Here is a 14,601-nt window from a genome sequence, read left to right as displayed (position 1 = left end):
GACGCTGTAGGCAATCGGTTTTGTAAGCAATTGGAGCCCTCTCGTATAATCATGTATAAAATTTATCTCTATGACTATGATCCCATAATTATTTCTGATTTCTTATTACGTTACATAATTATTTATATATGAATATGTGTGATCCATGTTTAATCTGTTATATGTAATGTTTTTGAAAAATACAATTGATAGAAAATAATGTAATACTATTTTTATTACATTTAATTAATGAACAAGATTCAGAGTAAAATTCTATTTATAATGTCGTTGTATTTATCATCTGTAATGATGCATATATATACATTATACTTAATACTTAATATGTCAATTTCTCAAGCAAATTATTTCTTTTTTACTTTTTGTATTACATAACACATAAAAACTTCAAATAAATGCAAAGTTCACAAGTTATCATTTACTTCAATATTATCTTTCTGCAATTTCATCGTAAAATAATATTTCTATAATAATTTTTACATAATTTTTTAACGGTAAGGTTTGATACATCGTAGCTTTTCATGAATCTCCATACAAAACTGTAGTAATAAATAATATTATAACTTTTAAAAGAACTTGCAAATCATTTTAAAGGTGATTATGCGTATTCATATAAAAGTCTTAAAATTTATCTTTTAAATTAATTTTGTTAACTTAAAACCATTTTACATCTAACTTTACATGCGAAATTTTTATAATTCAAACTATCACACATATTGTAAACTGGGGAGCAAAATTTATCTACGAGTTGTCGTAGCTTCTCACGCAGCGTCTCTCGAGGGCAAAATAAAGTGTGGGATCACAAAATAAAATACAACGCGATGTAAAATTACGATCGATAGCGGATAACGGCACCCTTTTCCACCAATGTGCAAAAAAAAAACAATTTCTCCCGCGGGCGTGCCGACGGCGGCGACGCAAAAATATCTCGCACTTGATAACTGTGATAATCAATATGCAAATTGGGCCACCACTTCATTTCTGACGGATCACGTATTTGCATGTACGCGTTTACACGCAGAACGCATTTCCGTGCGTCAGCAAATATATGCTGTGCTGACCGCAAATCAGAGAGTGATCCTCCGTGATTAAACTATCATGAAGCCTTGCTAATGATAGCTTCCCTCACTTATACCCCAATACGAACGTATACAAAGCGATAAATTAATAATATATTTATCTATTAAATATGTTAACTGTAACACGGGTTTTGATAACTAAAAAATTTAGTGTTTAAAGAAATACAAATTTGCTCGTCGAATGTGTGACAGTTGTCTAACACATTTCACATGAAAATAAAATTTCGAAATATATTGAGCAAGTAGAAGTTTAATTAAAAAATGAAATCAAATTTATCTGTTCTTGATTAATTCTTTGAAAGATAGTAGAATTCTCCCCCCCCCCCTAACACCTTAATCGATTGGCATTTTTTAATATCAATTAATTATGATCCAATTCTAAATATTATTAATAATTTATTAACGTGGCACTTTTAATTATGAGTCTTGATAATTCCGAAGAATGTGGATCGATGTGAGCGAGCTAAAATAATTCTATCTCGTATATACGGCGACCTACCGGCACGACATGAGCGCGAAAGCTATGCTCGCACACGTCATTTACACGTTTACCGCATTTTCGAAATAGCGATGGAATGTGGCTTAATTAACTTGTCAGCGAGCGCGCAGTGTCTACGGTCCGTACAGACTTCAGAAGCTTTTGAAACTCTACATGACAATGTGTATAAGTCGTGCGAGTTATTAACCCGACATGATCATGTGCAAATATATTTCAAGCATATTTCACTTTCATTAACTGATTAAATGTAAAATTATAATCAATAAGCATTGTCATTTGAAAACAATAGCAATCATTTTTACTATGAATAAAGAAAATGAATTTACGTACAGTTCCGCTTGAGAAATTCGATTAGTTCTCGCGCCTTTGTTAATTTATTTGCGTTACACGATATACAAATTATGCGTCTTTTTTATACTCTTCCAATTATTTCAAATATTAAAATAAATATTAATCATATGAAATTAAATTTACAAATGAAGTTAATATAAAATTTATTATTTTATAAAATTTATGAAATATATTATTTATCAAAAATCGCAAAATATTAGAATACAATAAGTAGGCGTAATTAATTAAATTAATTAAATAAATTTTTATAATTCATTAATAAAATATTTTAACAAATTTTTTTATCACAGACATGTAGAAAATTTCTGATTTAAGATATAAATAAAAGTATATCTAATATACTGTTTGTATAACTAATATTAATTTGCAATTGAAAAATTTAGCAACGATTCATAAAAAATTCATTGACCTAAAACAATGACGTGACAAAACAATCAAATTATAAATCAGCAGATCTATAACTGGAAAAAAACTTCGACTGGTTAGTAACACCCTAAGATTTTATTTAGATTAATAATGTGACAATAAATAACGTGAGATGTTAAGTGGGATGTAATCAATTACACATACAATCAAAATTACGGTGAGATTAAATCAAAATTACTTTTAAAAAAAGATAAAAAAAGTCATTTGGTGCGAGACATTATTGCGTCTTTTGATTTTTCATATCTTGATACATGTTTTAACAGATTTTTTTGTTTTAAATAAATATCTTATTATTAGGTTACTAATATCAAAATTATTTTCAATTACACATTAAAAATATATCACTTTAATTTAAAATTTTTTAAACAATTCAACTAATATAAGCAATTGATTATCTCTCAGACAAAAAATTGATTTTTAAAATATTTTTTATTTCATAAAAAAATATTTATTGAAAAAGCGGAAAGATCACGTTTCACGTTATCTTGTTTCAAAATATCACTTTAAATGATTGATAAATGGAAATGGATGGGCTATGTAAAAAAATATCGCATTATAAATATAAATGTAAAACGGTAAAAGTACTAAAAGTATTGAAAGTAAAAAAAGTTAATGATTGCTAAACTTGTCTTTTTATAAGTTATATAGAAATTAATTAATAAATTATATAAAAATTAAATAATAAATTATTAAATCAATCAATTATATTTCAATTATGACAAACGTGTAAAAATGTATACACTTTGTCTCTATGTATTCTTGTATAAAAAGTAAAAGTTGATTGACAATTATAAACTAAAGCCATTAAATATTAATTGTTAACCCATTCTAATCAAGATACACAAGTGTGTATACAACGAATTTATGAAGTATTATTTCATTTATGATATTCTCTTATATTCTTAATAAATTTTTAATCATTACATACAAGGAGAGAATTTTGACATGAAATTTATTCTGAAAATAAAATGTAACTCTAAACATTTGATAAGATGTCAAGTTGTCCTAAGCTTATTACTAGACATTGTAAAATTTGTAGCAAATTTTATGGTAAGATATTATAAAAATTCTCCCCAAATATAAATTTTTTAGATAAATGATGTAACCATCGGAATGAATAACACAAATATCAAATGATTTAAATAATAAGCTACATTTCATCTCACATAAATCCTCAGTTATTAAGATAAAGTAATCAAAACTCACAGTACTGATGTGCAGCGGCGGAGTTGTAGTACACGATGCTAATCTGTAAAGTACAAATATATTCAAATTAAACCAATGCCTAAAATGATAAAAATTGTAAAAAAATAATTGTAGAGTGCATTAAAAACAGACTAATAAAAGTATTACAATTTACAAACTTTTTTCTAATTTTTAACTAAATGTCTATAAAATTTAATAAAAAAAACTTTTAAATTCATGTATAAATAATTCAAATAATTATGTATATTAAACGTATTGTGTAATACTTTAATATTCTATACATCCATCCATGCAAATATTAGACATTAAACATTAAACATTTTGTATAAATATCAAAATTTAAATTAAAAAATTTTCTTAAAATAATTACAATTGTAAAAAAATATAAAAATGCATTAAATTTTTTGTTCCTTACACAGATTTTTGATAAATGTATGCAAAAGTTATTACAAAAATTTTTTTATAAAGATACACAGATTAAGATATTACAAAAAACTATTTCCTTAAACTTTTATAAAATTTAATTAAACGATATTTTAATTCGTATATAAATAATTAAAACAATTATATATATTATATCTGTAATAATTATAAATATTAAACATATTGTCCAATATTTAATATATCTATTCATAAAAATATTAAAGATATTATAAACATTTTATACAAGGTGATTATTAATGAATGTCCCCACTTTTTACTATAGGAGCATGCATTTGTAATTTCTAATATAATAATATGTTAGAAATACATATGCGTCGGTAAATCAGGATTCTATAGTAAAAAGTGAAGACATTCATCAATAATCACCCTGTATAAATGTATCAAACTCTAGGATTTTATATCAATTATATTACACATTATAATAACGCAAAATCCACGTAAAATATACGCAATTACCAGGGAAATAAACAATTAATTCTGTACGTGACAAATAATAAATAAATTATTCACCGGTGGTTGCTCCGCCGGAGCCTGCGATGCCACCCCGGGTCTCCTCTGTCTCCTCTGTTTCCTCCTCTCAGGTCTCATCGTTGCTCCATTAAAATACACACTTCACTAGCGCAAACACAGCTACTATCGCGTGCTGATCATTAAACAACGAACACGCGCCGCTTAACGCACGGCACTCGCGATGTTGCGATGTTGACTGTACGCGACGCGCGCTTCGTCACATCACACACGGAGAGTAAATAACACGGGAAACGTATAATCGCACGATCCACGGTGTCTCGTCGCGATTAACGCGGCAGAAGAATCTAACGTACATATATGGCGGAGGGAATTCGTAAATCACGCGACCAACTTCACGCGCCACCCGCCGCGTTTCGTGTGCTTCTCGCGCTTGAAATAAACGGATTACGTTGCTGTTTTAGGACGATTATTATCACGCGATAGGACGATTACGTCGATTACTATTTATACATTGTTATAACTCGAGCCGAAATCGGAAGGTTAAAATCCGCGGAACGCAGTGCTCGAAAACATGATCGTCGTGTTGCAACTGTTCGCAACGGTGAATTTCCGACACAAACCTTGCGAAATAACCAGTCCATCGGATCGGCGATGTACACACGCTGAACTCACGCCACAGCATCGTCAATTATTGAAATACGATGATTGCACTTTCTGTTAAACAAACAGCGATGCAGTGCCGGAGTCGACGCGGAGTCACTCCGTTCCGTGTTCGCGATGTTACGTTAGCTGCGTTAGCAACTGAAAAATTCGATTGTAGCGACAACTTCATTGTGATGCGACCGCGATATGACGCGACTCGATTTCATGGTTGATCGAGATGCGATAGATCGCTCGAAAATGTACGATCAAAGTTCGATATTGCTGAGTCTTAAATTAAAAACTGATAATCAGATTCAAAGTAGGAAACATTTCTAAATAAATACAAATATAGGACAATTGACGATATATAGTTACGTAAGAAACGTTCAACCCACATGAAATCCGTTTCAATAAAAATGTAAATGTTTTTGATGTGATTTAAAAATGTAAATAAAAACCCCCCTTTTTTTATTAATTTTAGGCACATACTAGACTTTTCTGTCTAACATAGAAAAATGTACCACCCACTGATTATAATAATTAAAAAAATTATTGGAGGTTTCTTGCATAACTACGGCCAATTTCAAATATTCACATAAGTACAATGAAAATTTAAAAGAGAAAAGCATCGGTGGTTCGAAACACAAGTTACGAAATACAATTATGGAAAAGGAGTTACATTTCTCATACGCAAACGTACACGATTGTATGTACCGCCAACTGAAATGTAATAACTGAAATAATACTATCTATCATCCGAGTAAATGTTTAAAAATGGATTGAAAATTTATAATGCATTTTAATTCATTTGAATACATTTTGAATAGCAAGAACGGTAATTACGTCATTTCAATCCTATGTCATAGATTAAAATGGATTGCGTGAACCGCGAAAACTTCTTTTGAATTAAAAAACTAGGAATCACTTCATTTAAATCCCGTTCTTGGATTAAAATGGATTACATGCCCCGCATAACTTTTTTTTTTAATTGAAAGAATAAGAATCCCGTAGTTTCAATCTCACTTCGTGGATTAAAATGGATTCAAAGAATTCTTAAAATTTAATTGAATTAAAATGAATTCAAAAAGTAAAGAATTTGGATTCAGCAATGACCACACGAATCCATTTTTATCCATTTTCGTTTGCTAGAATAAACGGATTGTAGAAATGTTTAATTACACTATTTTTCCCCTTCGCACTTTTACAGATTATTCTCAAATAAAGCAGAAAATTTCTCTTCATTTTTAAACAAATTTATAAAAACGAGATAATTAAAAATCTATCATACGCCTAAAATAGTAACGCAAAATCATATGCTTCTTTGCTAAATATTTTTCTGTAGAGACAAATAAAGTACGTAAACAAAAATTCAAAATTTCCTAACAATATATGATATTCTAGAATATTTATACAATATCATATGCTGTTGGAGTTGTATCTTAAATTATAATCTCTTCGATCCTCATAAAAGCAATCTCAGAATTTCTATACTTTCTGCTGTAATTCCGCGAGACTCTAACTTCGAGCCTCGCGAATTGAATGGCGCATTAATCCGCTTGAAACTTGAAACGTTCGTGGAATATGAGTAGTGTACATACATTACTCAGTATATGTATAACATAATGCAACGTATTTCGTAGCATTATCCGCTTCAGCACACCTGATTGATTTCATTTCCGAGCGAAATTCACCATGAGCAGTTCCCGTCCGTCTTTCCATTACGTTTTAGAACACAGAATATGATAGCGACTGTACTTATCAGTAATCGATAGCATCATGGTGCATTTCCTTTATATGCCTTTCGATATATACTGCATACGGAACCGGCATTGTATTCTGATAATGCGATACGCCGCGCCGTATCGAGTATCGATATATGTAAATTACATTTCGACGTCGCGAATATCGCGTAACAAATGAGTTACTGTGCCCGGAATAATGGATACACGCGTCTGTAAAGATAAAATTTGTACTGTTCTATGTACTTTACAAAATCATATAAAAAGTAGCTATTTTTCATGAAATATTTCCATGAATCTTTTTACTTCTATCAAGAATTACATTATCGCTAATAATCGTTTTAAATACTTCATTCATCATTCATTCATTTATATTCTATCGCATTATATCTTAACTTTGCAGAAAATGAATCAAAAGTATTCAAATAAAACAAAGAGATTAGTCAAACACAGGACTATATGATCCAATTTATTTATATCGTATATGCGAAAGTAGCGTATCAATAATAAAATGTACAGAATTCTGTATATATTTATAATTTATATATATATATCTATTTATAAATTATGTGAATTGCGAAATAATCGAATTATCGCGCACACATTAAGACTCAGATAGAATGTCTTCCAGAGTTTTGTCGTCATGGAGTGGCGAGTGCCCGAGCGTAGGATCGCTCTCTAGGAATTCGCGCAATTCGGACTCGAGATCAGCCACACCGGACGGTTCCGTCGCGCTCAGTAAAGACGGTGGCGTCTGACTGCTATGCGTCATACCGATCTGCATTTGAATCGACGGCGGTGGCTGACTCGCGCCCACAATACTGATATTCTGATTCTGCTGGCTGGTCGGACTCAGTAGACTTGCACTCTGAATTGGTGAGGGGGTCGGCAGCAGATTTGACAGCACCTGATTGCTGCCACTGTTCGGATTCGGCAGTAACGAACTGTCAGCAACTATACTGGGGTTGTGCGTAATCGGTTCGACCTCCATGGGCTCCGGTCCGCCCAGAGGTGCTATGCCCATTGCTCTACGCAATCCATCAACCGGCGCGATCCCCGACGGTGGCAGTTTCTTCGCTATATCAGTGAGATTGTCAGTGATCTTCTCGGCCAGCACCACCTCCGTGTCTCCTGCCTTGGGAACATTGGACAGATGGGCCGGCGGTGGTGCTGACAAACGCTCGTGTTGGACCTGCTTCAGTCGACCTAGCATCTGCGACGTGTCATCAAGACGGCTTTGTAGCGCGGCGCGTTCCTCGCTGTACTTAAATTCTTCTTCTAGAAATGAAAAAATATTACGTGTACTTAAATAACATAAAGCAGTAGAAAATAACTTCCAATATTATAAATCCTGGAATACTACTGTCGGTGAATGTTCATTCAAATATTAGTTCAAATTTAGTAGATTTATTATTATTAATATTTTGATAGTTTAAAATTACACTTAATAAAATGTTTGATATCAAAATACTGCTAGTTATTTTGACACCTTGTAATAAACATTAAAATATTCTGAATTATATAAGTAAATTTTTACCTACCTAAAGTAGTGTTAATATAAAAAGAATATAAGTAGCATTCCAGAATTAAGTTGTAATTGATAATATTATGAAGTACAATATTTTTAATAAGATATAAAAAGTATATTCAAAATTGAAATCAGCTAAATTATTTTGAATTATAATAATGCTAAATATTTATTTTTATCGTTACTTTCATAATCACCTAGAGAATGTTTATTGCTATTATAATTACCTAAATTCTCTAAGAAGTTTATGTCGATACCGAGATCCGACAATGTTTTCAGCTGATCGATATCAACCTTGACTTTATCCAACAACGGAATGTTACGATTCACGTCTTGCATAGGCTTCTCCAATAAATGCTTTATCTTTTCTTCCTCCTCCCTCAGTCTTCGTTTTTCCTCGAGGAATTTCTTCGTCTTCCTATGATCGCCGCCTGTGAGAATGTCCAGCAGGTCGTCAACCATGGTCAACGTGTAATCACAGTCCTTGGCAAAGTCTAGGATAGATTCAGCGTATTGCACGGCAGTCTCGTCACCGTAAGTTTGATAGACTAGGTCAGTTTCCTCCTTAGTAAGATTCGCGAACGTCGAGTCGTAGCTCGGTGCGTATGAACCGAACGCACCATAATAGAGGGGTTTTACTGGCTTCGACATGTTCCTACGATCCTCCCGGAATCCGGCCAACGCTCCAGTACCGTGATTCAATTTGCCTATCAACTGACCCAGCGACACAGGTCTCTGATTGGTACCGGGAATAATCCCATCCCCGGGTACAATAATCTGCAAGCTGGTGGTGCCGTCCTTTTTCTGCCGCAGAAAACCCATCTTCGAGTTGATCCTCTTCAGACTGAGCTTCTCCGCTGCCGTTTTAGCCGCGCCTCTAGCTTGTTTTAGTATCTCCTCCGGCGTCAAATCGTCCGGTATCGCTTCAAACTTGCCTAAACTAGCCAGTCTCATTTTTCTTTGATTTTCTTTCCTGAGTTCCTCCGCCTCCTCGTTACGCTCTTCCTGTTCACGTTCTCGCTCTATCTGCTCCTCCGTCGCGGGAGCATCCGGATTGTTTAGATCTTCGGTGCCCAACTCGAATCCGAGCTCCTCCTTCGTAATATCATTCATGTACATCAGGACTGGCCTGAGCTGCCGCAGTTTCTCTGGAGTGACCATCTTCAAACCGACGTGCAGTAGTTTCTTCGCCGCCTTATAGTAGATGGTGTCGGGATGATTATACGTCATAGCATTGTCGCACATGAGCTTAAAATCGTCCACAAATTCTTGCAAATTTTGATAGTTATTTTCATCTATCTTTTGCTTTATCGTACTGAAATCCATCGGATTTGTGATTATCTGAGAGTAACCAGGCGCAATGCTGTCTGTGACTGGCCAGGCAAAAAACTGCTGCGGATCTCTCTTTTCCATCGACCTCAACAGATGCTCCAGCAACCTCTGGAGAGGCGTGCGTTCCGCTATCTTTCTGAGAACGCATGTCCTGGGCTCACGATGCGGCGACAGTGAGCTTACGTTACTAGCACCGACCCTTATTTCAGTGTTAGACGGGGGCATAGGTGGCAACAGCTGATTATGATTGGTACAAGCCTTCTTAGGTGCAGGCTCGACCAGGTTCTCATCAGCGTCGCCAACCGATTCCTGACTCGACTCCTCTCTTCGTCTTTTCTTATCTTTGTGATGATGTTTGTGCCGTTTGTCTTTCTTCTTCTTCTTCTTCTTGAGCTTCTTGTGGCCAACATACCTATCATATTCTGTGTCTCCTTGGCTAACAGAATAATTAAGGCCCAGTTGTTGCTGATACTGCGACAACATTGCAGTCTGGCTCGGAGACTCACTGCCGTGCTCAGGCGTTCCAGTATTACCTCCTACTTTCAAGATTAACTTCAGACTAGGCGGCTTGTCCGTCGTTGTGTATTGACCCTCTATCAAAGCAAAAAAAGAAAGATACATATAGTTAGTCAATATCCTAAGGTACAGACCTATCAAAACCTGGCCATAAAACAATTAGTTTTGTTTGATTCGCTAAGTTTTGTCAAATCCCGAAAGAAAAAGAAATAAGAAAAAGCTAGAAGAGATAAAGATAGCTCTTTCTCATTCTCACTAGTGAATGTATTATCCTCTTTTCTTACAAGATTTTGACAAAATTGCCTTATGGTCAGATTCCAATTGTAAAGTCCTCAATCCTTAATATTTAAAATGACTTCTTTTTAAGCAGTGTACTAAAATGTTGCTCTAAAAGCCATACATATGATCCGTTGGAAATGTGCCACATGCAGCAATCGGAAGGTCTTGCGGAAAGATTATGCGGGATAAGAGTAATATATTAACACAACAAAAAATATGACATCAGAAATGTTGCATGACGCGAGAATACCGAAAAGTAATGCAAATCGTGAACAGATATAAAATCTACGGAGGTCGTTAAGAAGACAAGATGAATAGAAATTTATGAGCAATAATGTAAAAATGATTTTATTAACAGGACAGTGTGTGACCTTGTTTTCACATTCAACAAACTGGAAGCGAGATGGAAGTAGCCCGACTTAAATCAAACAAATCTTAATGTATGCTATAAAATAATCTCCATCATTATATATCAAATCGAATAATCGGCGGGAATAATCAGGGAGAGCAGTCATTAAAATTGAGAGATACCTCGCTAGGAGGTCAAGCGAAGCGTATGTGGCTCTCAACGCCACACGATACATAACAGCCAGAGGAATTACACGATTGAAGTGCAACAGATTGGCCTGTATTGTATGATCTGTCTGCACGTATGTACCTTGCGCCCTACGCATACTACTCCACTGCGAGATAAGGAGGTTGACTCTCACTCTCTCTTTCTCTCTCGGCGCAAGATGTCTTGTTGCACTTCAACGGATTCAACAGACAAAAAAAAATGAAAGGGTTGAGGGGCGGGGCATTTGATAATTCTCGAAGCACAGCTAGCTTCTGTCGTGCAACCAGTCCGTGTCCGTTGGTTACTCGTCACTTACTTCCACGCCGCGTGCCTGTTGTCGTGGAACACGCTCGGTTTATACTTTCGAATCCACCTTACTTCTACTCCAACCTCGCTCACTCTCAGTTTGTCCGTGGTGAAAACGAAGTCAAAATTCCTGTGCATCATTAAACTATGAGTATGAGAAGGATCCCAATGAAAACTGCGAAGAATGTGAGCCTTTCTTTTGCAAAACCAAGAGGCAGACTCCTCATTTTTCATTCGAATCCTTTTTTTTATATGATTGATATACAAATACACAGTTTGATGCAATGTAATGATGCAGTATAACATACATTCTTACAAATCTAATCATTACGTCTAATTCTCGCTCTACGAGACGAGCTTCCTCATCAAGATATTTGTTTCTATCAAAGTAGATTAATCTCGATCTCGGTTCATTTCTTATCTTTCTCCAGTTCTTAATGTCCACTAATGTACATTAGTTGCATTCAATGGAAAACAAACTCTGCAACTGTTGTAAGATTCTTTAATATGATTGATTTATACAAACAGATCCTACAAGAATTAAAGGTAAAAATCAATCATATTAAGGAATCTTACAACAGTTGCAAAGCTGCTTTTATTGTTTAACACAGCCATTAACTTTGATCTCGGTTCAGCTTACCTTCCTCCAGAGTCTGAGAATTAGAAAAAGATGAGCAAGTTAAACCGAGAGACCAAAGTTAACTTACATTATTGGAACCAGACGTGTAATGTCCATTTTTAAATGTCTACCAATGTCGATTAACTTTGATCTCAGTTTAATTTACTCACTCTTTATACCATTCTAGTTCTAAAAATTAGAAAAAGATAAAGAGCAAGTTAAACCAAGATCAAAGTGAATCTACATCGGTGGCAATGGACACAGGAACGAGAAAAAGATAAAGAGCAAGTTGAACAGAGATTAAAGTTAAATCTACATTGATGTAAGTGGAACGTAAACCCTGTTTCGACAAGGTCTCCGACGTGGGTCTGACACCGCGACGGTCAGCGGCAATCGGCGACGACCTCGTCGGGCGTTCGATCGACGACGGGTCGACGGGAGAGAAGAGTACGTCGCGAAACGTGCGAGGTATACACGACCCGGGGAATATTCACGATCGCGAGGGAAAGCAAGACGAACGCCGCGCGCGTCCTCGCCCGCACGCTCCTCACCTTCGTGCCTCTCGCGCTTGTGCTTTTTGTGCTTCTTCGAGCCCATGTCTCGCGCGCTCGGCTGCAGCTCTCCGTGCGAGAGAGAAACCAGCTATTATCGGCGTCCCCTGCGTGGGCTTCCGCAACGGGTGCCGCACTCCGTTCCGTACACAGACAACACGGCGGCGGCCATTGATGGTGTCACACGTCGATCGTCCCGCCGTTCAGCCCGGTTCCGCCGTTCCCGTCGCACAGCGCGCCCCAGGCGGCGGCGTCATGGCGGCGCGTCACCCGCGCGATTCGAACGACCGGCGTTTTCCACGCTCCTTCTCCAAGGTATCGCGTACATACGTATATAGATACATCGGAGGCACCGTCCGCGACGTGCCGTCGCTTTGCGTCGCTTCTCCGCGCGATTCGAACGAAGAGAACGACCTTCATCCGGACAAGTACCTAAACAAATGAATAAACGAATCTCTCGAACCGATGGCGAACGAAGGAACCATGTATGTACGTATACACTTCGCGTCAAGCCGAACGCGAGAAGCGAGTGAGAGAGAAGGCGAATGAGGAGTGACAAGGAGGACGGAGGGTCTCGAACTTACTTTTCCGTCTGGAGGCTTGCTGCGGAGACGACGGGAGACTTTCCGCTGTTGGCTTCGACGACGCGCGAGGAGGAGCACGGGGCGAGAGAGTCGGCGAGGGTAACGACGCGACGCGACGCAACGTACCGGCCTCCGACCCACGCCGCGAGAGTCGAAACGCCTCGCGTTTCGAAGATGGCGGCCGTTGCGCGTCGTCTACGTGCGCCCGGCCGTCCGTCTACGCTCCGCGAGCGACCGGAAAACTCTCCTAACCTATAAAAAGCGGCTCGCGCGAGCCGGCGATCGACGCCGAGCGGACGGCGCGGCTGGAGTACTCACCTGTACCGATCGTGCGGCATGCAGACAACGCGGTCCTCCCGGTCGGCGGGTCGCCAGCGACTCTCGCGACGACGACGCGGCGCGATTAAAGGGACGGCTATCAGCTGTTTCGCGCTTGAAACGCCGACGGACGAACGAAGAGAGAGAGAGAGAGAGAGAGTGAGTGAGGAGGAGGAAAGGAGACGGGGAGAGAGAATGAAAGAGAGAGAAAGAGACGGAGGAACGCGCAGCTCGCGTTCCTGCGGGTTGCGAGCTGCTCCGGCAGGGACGACGAGGTAAAAAAAAGGCAAGCGAGGAGTAACAAAGGGAGAGGAGCACCGCGCGCGCCACGATCTTTCACGTTGCACACCGCTCGCGCGTCCTCGGACGCGCTGACTGACCCGCGCCCTTCGCCTCTCGCGAGATGATAAACGCCACCGACGGTGGGCACGATGACGGTCGTCGCGCTGGCCGGAGTAATGTCGATGAAAATAAAATTTCGCCCTCCCTTCCTCGCCGCCGCCCAGCGATCTACCTCGCCGCCCGACTCGATTTTTGAAGGTAGCCTCCCCCCCAGCAAAACGAAAATGAATCGAAATGGATATAAACGAATTTTATTTCGGCATTTTCGAATTCGCGTTTCAGATTTTTCAAATCCAGTTGAATTCAAAAGCAATATAACATGAAAATACATGCAAATTCAACATGACTAACGGCTCATTTCGTATTTCAATTAATTTGAATCCGAGAATAATACAATATATTGGATAAATTAAAATGAAATATAATTTTCAATTTATTTAAGTTTATTTTCGTTTACTGGGCCCCGCGGACAATCGGGAAGCATCGACACGCAAAGTGAAATAGGTGGATTTTCGCGAAGAATTTTCGGGGTAGAGAGAAAAACGTCGGCGCAACGAACGACAAAAAGTTCGGGACGCGTCACGCAAAAGGCACTCGTCGCCTCGTCTCTGCTCGAGAGAACGGCTCGTGTAATCAATAATGTTTTATGCATTGTGACTCGGCGTGAGATGCAGACGGAAAAATCCGTGGTGGTCTACCGGGAGGGAATAAATGGTCTTGGCGCGGAAAAATTATTGGAAATGACGAATCTTTTGGTTTTTTTCCTTGTATTTTTCCAGGTTCTCTTCCTTTAAAATAATGTTACTCGTAATGTTT

The 14,601-nt window shown here is 37.5% G+C and overlaps 1 protein-coding gene across 7 annotated transcripts; it reads right to left on the bottom strand.

Moving 5' to 3' along the window:
* Positions 1-7,377: 7,377 nt before the first annotated feature.
* On the bottom strand, positions 7,378-13,882 carry LOC105200145 (bromodomain-containing protein 7). 7 transcript variants are annotated; one of them, XM_011167563.3, is made up of 4 exons: positions 13,444-13,882; positions 11,382-11,501; positions 8,610-10,307; positions 7,378-8,132 (listed from the first exon to the last, which is right to left on the bottom strand). In XM_011167563.3, the coding sequence occupies exons 3-4, from the start codon at positions 10,195-10,197 to the stop codon at positions 7,459-7,461; spliced, it is 2,262 nt and encodes a 753-aa protein (XP_011165865.1). In that variant the 5' UTR covers positions 10,198-10,307; positions 11,382-11,501; positions 13,444-13,882; the 3' UTR covers positions 7,378-7,458. The 7 variants fall into 7 exon arrangements, with proteins under 7 accessions (XP_011165865.1, XP_039304794.1, XP_025993315.1 ...); XM_039448860.1 differs by lacking the exon at positions 13,444-13,882 and adding an exon at positions 13,126-13,199; XM_026137530.2 differs by lacking the exon at positions 13,444-13,882 and adding an exon at positions 12,542-13,040.
* Between the last annotated feature and the right edge of the window lie 719 nt (positions 13,883-14,601).

Source organism: Solenopsis invicta, chromosome 4 (genome assembly GCF_016802725.1).
Source record: "Solenopsis invicta isolate M01_SB chromosome 4, UNIL_Sinv_3.0, whole genome shotgun sequence".
NCBI classification, from domain to species: Eukaryota; Metazoa; Arthropoda; class Insecta; order Hymenoptera; family Formicidae; genus Solenopsis; species Solenopsis invicta.
The sequence above is the reverse complement of the archived record's forward strand: the minus strand, read 5'-3'. Positions and strand labels throughout refer to the sequence as shown.